At 32.0% G+C, this 8,245-nt stretch overlaps 1 protein-coding gene across 1 annotated transcript; it reads left to right on the top strand.

The window, feature by feature from the left end:
- LOC109846291 lies at nt 394-7,268 on the top strand. Its single transcript, XM_020415516.1, has 6 exons — nt 394-508; nt 2,405-2,485; nt 2,520-2,640; nt 3,003-3,041; nt 4,881-4,945; nt 5,367-7,268. The coding sequence occupies exons 1-6, from the start codon at nt 394-396 to the stop codon at nt 5,456-5,458; spliced, it is 513 nt and encodes a 170-aa protein (XP_020271105.1). The 3' UTR covers nt 5,459-7,268.

Consider the following 8,245-nt stretch of genomic DNA (forward strand, 5'->3'; position numbering starts at 1 on the left):
TCATACCTTTCAAATGTAAGGATCCTAGTTGTCTTACTATTTCATATTTCATAGGAATGACCTTATTTGATTATGAACTTCTAGATTTAAGAGCTAGTGTGAATCTTCTTTTTAATTCAATCTATTAATAGCTACTAGAATGTAAACTAAAGCCAACTAAATTTACACTCTAGTTAGCTAAAAGATATATAAATGTACCGAAGGGAGTGATTAGAGGATGTTCTGATCAAAGTTGGTAGGTTTATTTTTCTAGTAGATTTCATAGTCTTAGAAACACAACTCGTTTCCAATCTCAAAGGTCAAGTACCTATAATTTTAGGAAGTATATTATTAGCCACTTTCAATGCTATGATCAATCGCAGAATCATTCAAATAAAATTATCATTTGAGAATATGACCGTAGATCTCAACATCTTCAATTTAGGGAATCAGCCGAGCGGTCCATCAGATCAACCCCCAAAAATGAACTTCATTCAGGGAACATCATATGAAGATTTAGAAGAAGAATGTGAGTTAGACCAGAGTTTTTGGGAGATCTTTGTTGATGAACTTATAGTATTATAAGAGTTAGAATCATAACTAGTCTTTAATAAGGAAAATAATAAGTCAGAGAGAAGTTTCACTGATCTCATCTCTGAAGAACTTTTTGCTAATAAGCTTAGGTTCGTAGAAAATATAGAAAAACTAGCTTATCATATCTCAATCATAAATCTTAGATTTGAGAAAATTTTTAAAGAACTAGTTGTGTTAGGACAAACTTCTATTCATATGGAACCTGAGTCAAAATCTAAGACTTGCTTTCTGTTTGATCAACACCGAAAATTTAAAATGCATAGCCGTCTACCTAGCTATCGTTAAATGCTGAAGAAAACTTTCAAAACCTCACAATATGTAAAATTTGAGCATATCATTGAGTTTATCTTTCTATACTTATTTGAAATCTTGGGTAGAATTTTAAGATATTAGGTAGGATTTGATAAAGAGTATGAACTTTTTATTTTTAATTTTTACTCTTTGCCTTAAAATAATAATAATAAGAATTTATTCTTCTCTCATTTGAGAGTTTCTTATTCTTTTAAAAAGTAAAAGAAAAAAGAAAAAACAAAATAAAAAGGAAAAAAATAGAAATAGAGAAGGGGAAAAGGAAATTATGGTTACATCCTCTTCATACCAAAGGTAATTAAGATTTTATCATTGTTCTAGGTCGACCGAATAAAAATGAGTACTTTATTTTCTATCTACTTTAATTTATACATCATATAGCTTGCATTGAGGACAATGCAAAATTAGGTGTGGACATAGGGAGTAGTCATCTTTTCTCTTTATTTTACCATTTTTCCTTTTTCCATATTTTATTTTCCTAAAATAATTATCACTTACCAACTTAATAAAGCTAATTAATAATTGATGTACATGATAAATTTTAAATTACTAATTTTGAGTTAGTTTTCTACTTAAGTTAACCTTTTATGAAAACTCTAAATAATCTACTAAAGAAATAATTTTTAAAGTAGTTTACTTCACTACATTCCTAACTTAAACTTCCAACTAAAAGTAATAAAATTTTTGCATGTTCTACTTAGAGTAGAAAACAATCTTTCAAAGTTCTATTAATAGAAATATTTTTTAATAAACACACACACACACACACACATACATATATATATATATATATATATATATATATATATATTCCTTTATACAAATAGGAGGATCAAAGAATAACTATTCATGCTATAGTAAATTGAACAGTGAATTTTTTCGTTTCCACGAAATACCATCCACATCTATATCCCGTATCAGCTTAAATTTCAAATTTCAAAACACCCCTTTATAATTCCCCCTCTTCTCACCCCTATCCTCATTCACCAGAGATAAAAAAATCACCTCAAGAAATCATCGAAGACGATCTCGGCCTTCCGATCCCCGAGGCTCGACAATTGCCGATCCCCAAACCTAAGCTCAAACCGCTCGATCCTTATCAGGTCCTATCCTCTCTTCGGCATCGTCAACGGCCACCATCGTCGAGACATGGCGACGTCAGAAGCGAACACTGGAGCGCCTGCCCTCACACCTCGCCGACGCCCTATTCCGCCGCCTCCACCACCGCCACCTCCTCTATCCATCCCTCCTCGAGTCCGTTCAAAACCCTAACCCTAACTTTTTTTATTTTGGATCTTTTCTGTTGGAATTTGTGAAATTTATTTTGATTTTGTGCAGTGTTTTCCAGCATTGCGTTGAAGAGGTTGATTTGAGTGGGGAGAGCAGCGTGGATGCTGAGTGATTTTTGAGGTTGATTTTCTTTGCAGGATTTGTTGAATTAACCTTCAAAGATTGCTAATTTTATCCTTTCATGCTCTCAATTTTCCTTCTTTTTTTACTAATTGTTTCGATGATGTTTCAGTTACTACTGTGGATTCTGGAAGCAAAGCTCTAGAATTTCTTGGGTTGCAGCAAGATGAGCAAGTAGATTCATCATCTTCTGGTTCTTCTTCTACTCATCCTGAACAAAATGTGAGCTTTTTATATATACTTTTTAAAAATTTTGTCTTTTATTTATTTTGAAAATATTCACAATCGCCTCAAGGATATCCCAGTTGTGATCATGTCATCTGAGAATGTGCCTTCAAGTATCAACAGGTGAACACAAATAAAAAATTTCCTTAAAATTGCTGGATTATAATTCCTTAAATTTAGTGATCATAACCCTTTGTTGAACGGTATTGATTGATTATGAGGATTTTATGTCCTGATTGATGATATTTAGTGATGGAAATTGCAGGTGGATTTATTGATTGATTATGAGGATTTTATGTCCTGATTGATGATATTTAGTGATGGAAATTGCAGGTGGATTCAGATCAAAGTCTTCTTTGATGATGTATTGAATTTAGTGATGGAAATTGCAGGTGGATTCAGATCAAAGTCTTCTTTGATGATGTATTGATTTTGTCATATTTGTTCTGTTTACTTCAGATCTAAGTCCTCTTTTTCTTCCATAGGCTTCTGACTCCAAAGAACTCGAAGACAAAGACAACAAGGTATCTCTTCTCAACTCATTTTCCAATTTATTTTGAATTTCTTGGAACATAATGTAATTTTTGAATTTTTGAATTATATTGTTAGATTAAGTGATATTTAGTGGAATGTGTAGTTCCTTCAATCATGTTAGCGCTTACAGTCGAAATAGTACACTCAAAAGCACCCAGAAAAGAGAGTTGTTGCATAGAGAGAAAGAAAAGAGTAAATGAAGCATAATAGACTTATGCCACATTGGAATTCTGGAAATTCTATGGTTTATCTGATTACAAGAAATGTAAAGCCTTAATTACTTTCTCAGTTTACTTTCATACTTATTTCTTAACAGACAAATTATGTACATATCATCCCTGCCCAAAAGTTACAACATGTATGGTAGATAATATTTTGCATGAATTTAAACAACTAATGTACGTGTATGATCATAAGCTAACGTGAGGACAATATGGATCATTATAATTACCTTGACCGCGGCCAGAAGGCAGTCTTCTACCAGGTTAGAATCTTCTGGGGCTACTAAGGGGCAGTCTTCTTCCCATGATTTATGACTATCTACTGTAGTTGAATCACTTAACATCTGCTCTATATCCATGCTGAAGTCATCACAACCCTTAACACAGATTTTGTTTGTTGTACTCTGACGAGATGTACTCTTTTTTCTAGCCAATGTTTCCCATTTTGAGGGTTCAAACTCACCTTCATCAAATGCAAATGGATCACAGCTATCAGTTGCATGTCCATCGACTCCATCCTTAGTATCTTCAGACATATGTGATCTCTTTGACTGTACAAGAATCCGTTTTTTAACCAATTGCTCTGATGGAAATCCATCCATGTGCATGCTTACTAAAATTATCAGACTTCCCCTTTAAACCACTGGCAATTACACTCATCCTTACATCACACATGTTAAATTTCCCTCCTTCGAGACCTCATCCTTACATCGCACATTTATGCCTGCACCACCAGCAGCAAATGGATATGTTTTAGCATATTTATGCCTACACCAGCAGCAGCAAAGTAAAAAAAAGAACAAAATGAACATTAAGCCAGAAATTAGAATTTTGAGGATTTAACCAAAAGGTTGTGCAGACAAGGATAAAAGAATGACAACAGAACTCCATGCAAAAAATTGTCTTTCTATGAATTTTAATTTTCAATTGGTTTTCTTCTAAATATAAAGAGCCCATGTGCGTGTGTAAGTTGAACACTTATGTCTGTTAAATGTTACCTGCCTGCAAAGTTGAATAGAAAGGTCGGCAAATGCAAAAAACTACAGAAAGGCCAGCACAGTAAAAAATTCAGAAAATATATTTTCTGGTAGCAAAGAATGCATGAATGTAACAATTGTTAAAGGAACAGTAAACGCGTGATTCTATTTAAAGGAAAAGTAAACACGTGATTCTATTTGATTTGAATGAAAAATGGCTCAGAGGATTCCTTCCTAAGTTCAAACACAGTTGACCCTAGACAGTTTACTAAACCACAACCAAGCTATACAATGATATTCTTTTAGCCATATACCTCTCTTGCTTTCATTAAACTGAGCTGAAACATGATTGAAGGGGAATGCCAACATTCTATGTATGACAATTTACTATATCTGATTATTTTATTAATTTTATTATCAAATTTGGTTTCTTAGGATCTGAAGTCAAATTAATTTGATACCTTTTTGTTCATTTACAGAATTGTAGATGTTATAACTATAACCATTGTAGAGTATTTATATTTTTTTCAATAAATGTTTTTTTAACAAATCATTTATACATATTTTCTTTCTCATATGTGTATAATATTGCATCTCCATTATTTATGATTCTTATAAACATTTCCTTTAGTATTGCAGTTGCTGAATGTGGTGGATTCATTTACTACGCTCGCTTCTCATCAAGAAGTGGCAATAGTATGGATCTTTTACTTTTTTGTATAATTTAGCTCTTCCTTCATTATGATTCGTCAAACTGAAAGAAATATCTTCCTCTCTGTTTATTTTACCCCCTTAATGAATATGAGATTTAATGCACAAGCTTCTCCCTTTTCTTTTATTGTAAATACCATGTACAAAATTGTCAAATCTAATAAAATCTCAGTTACAATTAAGGCATGAGTATCAACATTAGTTTAAGAATCATATACAATTAAGGCATGAGTATCAACATTAGCTTAAGCATCATATAACTGCGATGAGATAACTTTGCCTTCAAATTCCTTTACTTTATTTTGTGATATTCATTTTCTATAGCTTTGTTTTCTTAAGCATCAAAGCTTAGTAGTTCAATACCTTTTAATGGGGCATTCATGTTTATTATTCCTAATGTTACTAGAAGCTAAAACAATTGACAAAGTCAAAGAAGCAAGATACATTCTCGAGCTTGATCATGTCAAAGTCAATTTCCAAGAGTCTACATTCCATTGAGATGAGGTTGACGGAGTCAATTGAAAGGTTAGGTCAAGCCACCGAGTGTTAATTCCATAGTCAATATTTTTTTACTAATTCTGAAACATACTAACAGAATTATAGATGATAAAGGTACCATTTATGGATATATTTTATAGTGGAGGTTATATTTTACTAAGGATGTACTTAATCTTTGTCCCTGATGGTTTATATGAATTTTACTAAGCATTACTTATATATTTGATTAGCTTTTGAATTTATAAATTGAAGGTCAATGCAATGTAATGATATTTGGTTTCTCCTAGCCTTTTGCATTTATTATGATTTCTTATATTCTTGCCTCTAGAAGTCTGTTAGGTAATTATGAAGATGATCACAAACTAAGGGGATTACAATATACTTACTCTTTGATATATTGTTTTGATTATTACTTAATCTAATTATTTTTTTGCCCCTTGCTTAAATTTTTACTGTCTGCTCAAGAGAACTTGAGACTAATCAAATATTTTATAATTCTGTTCTTCAGTCTCATAATTTGTTTCGCTTGAGATAATTTATATCTCCTCGCCTTTTCTTTTTGCAGGAGTTAAGTTAGGCTTCCAGTTTGAATTTTATTGTTTTCAAGTTTATCTTCAATTTAATGGTTGTGAAATTTTATTAGCACTATAGGGTAAGAAGAACCCTCGCAACCTTCAATTTCTCTCTCTGAAGAGAGTTTTCCCCCTTTTTGCTTACGTTTCAGTTTTAGATGCAATTACTTTTTTGATACATGATTTTTTATGATTTCTCTCTCTGAAGATAGAACTATATATATGGAGCCGTGGAACCTTTTGGTCTGTCTCAGCTATAAACAAGGGTGTATAGAAAGCTCTTATTGTTTTTCATTCAAGTTTTATTTTGCTTTGATACTCTTTAAACTTAACATGGAGATCTATCGTATTGCCATCATGAGTTTATATAATTATAATATAGTGTCACTTGGAAGTGCTTATTTGTTGAAAGAACTCATTCTTTATTGCCATTCACCATACGTTTGTGTTGTCTGTGTTGTCTATGATTTTAGAATTTATATTTTATTTGAATATGCATTGAATTTATAATACAAATGTGACTATGAATTGTGTTTTCTGATCTCTGATACTGATATCATACATTAATCCTTATCATATTTTGTGATTAAATAATCTTTATAATTTCTCAAATACATGTGCTGGACTGTACGTGAAAGTTATCCATTTAATATAATTGATTATTTTTATTACAAAGAAAATTAGGTTTCATACAATATAAGTACATCTAACTTATTTTGCATTTAAGTTTAGAAACTTAGCAAAAGTAGAGAAAACATGCATTTAAGCATAAATACATTCAATTGAAACTTAACAATAATTCTTTAAATTGAGAACAATGCTGAAATTAAGAAAGACAACAATAAGTGTTATCACAGTAGTGCAAGTGATGCATGAAAATATGTACACATAAACGAAACATCTGTACAACAAATTTTGCTAAGTACGAAATTTTTGCTCCATATATATAGTTCTATTTTATTTTCTTCCATTCTTTTGAATCCATAAGAAGGACATCTGTACAACAAATCCAGTATGCTTTAAGGTACATCAAAATAATTACAGATCCTTTTTTCCTAAAATTTTATAAGTACTGATGTATTTTTGGATTGCAGATAGTAGATCCAACTGCAATTGGCTAAATGCTAATGGCTTATGGTTATGGAGGTAGGTAAAGCTTATATTTCTTGAAAAACTTGACACTCTTTCAAACGCTTAAGAAGGAAAAGAGAAATTGGAGGATACCTATGAATACTTAACTATTGGTGATTCGTTAGTACAGGGTAAGAAATTAACAGACTTTGCGAATTGTCTTTTAATAATCGTTTTTAAAACTGGATTGATAGTGTTAGTGTTTAACTACTGTTAGAACGCCCCCCCCCCCCCCCCCACCAAAAAAAACCCCGACTCAACTATGTTCAACATCACTGAATTTTACAACTATATATCAATTGCAGATTAGAGAAATAAAGACATGTTTTACTGTGAATATTTGCAGCAATGACTAATGAGGATATCGTTTTGCTGCCAGTTATGGAAGCTTGCGCAAAAAACGAGAAGCATGAGCATGCAGCTGATATATTCCTTGGCATTTCAGACTTTGGAGCGCGGAATTGCCAATACACACCCTCATTTGTACTTCACAACCTCATTTTCTTCTCTGCGTGCAAGAAATGGATATTGATGATGAATATGCAACTTTTTTTGAGAAAGATGAGCAAGTAATATTATAGGTTACATGCAGGCTGCTTTGTACTCTTCCTTCAATAAGAGGAACCATAAATAAATATGTATCATTACATTATTTATTAAAATGAGTATCAAGCTTTCTCCTCTTTGATTCAGAATCACCCTCTTTCTTCCTTTTTACAATATGCATTTGTTATGATTTACTCACGTAACTATGATGTTACTACCTTATTGTCATTTTATTGACGAGATTGCATGATAGCGTAAGGCTCTTGCTTGAACGATTCTATCATCAATTTTCTGACTTGAACATATCACACCATCCAAAAGTTTTCTTCTTCCAAAATTTGGTCCTCGATTACAAGGACTTTGTTCTATGTTCATAAAAAATTGTGGGGGCAATTTGTAATGTACGACAATGGTTATCATCCAAGCATGACTCATTGAGGAAGATGGAAGAATTACAGAATGCTAATTATTATTATGTATCTATAAAACCCAACTTCTTGCATAATCATACATAAACAATGAAAGAATGAGAAATGAC

The sequence above is a fragment of the Asparagus officinalis genome, chromosome 6, assembly GCF_001876935.1.
Source record: "Asparagus officinalis chromosome 6, Aspof.V1, whole genome shotgun sequence".
In the NCBI taxonomy this organism is placed as follows: domain Eukaryota; kingdom Viridiplantae; phylum Streptophyta; class Magnoliopsida; order Asparagales; family Asparagaceae; genus Asparagus; species Asparagus officinalis.

Excerpts from the sequence above, each read along its gene's own strand:
- LOC109846291 (XM_020415516.1), top strand. The coding sequence starts at position 394 with ATGACCGTAGATCTCAACATCTTCAATTTAGGGAATCAGCCGAGCGGT. Across the intron at positions 3,042-4,880 it reads TCGAAGACAAAGACAACAAG|TATTGCAGTTGCTGAATGTG; the intron begins GTATCTCTTCTC and ends CATTTCCTTTAG. Across the intron at positions 4,946-5,366 it reads CTCATCAAGAAGTGGCAATA|AAGCTAAAACAATTGACAAA; the intron begins GTATGGATCTTT and ends TAATGTTACTAG.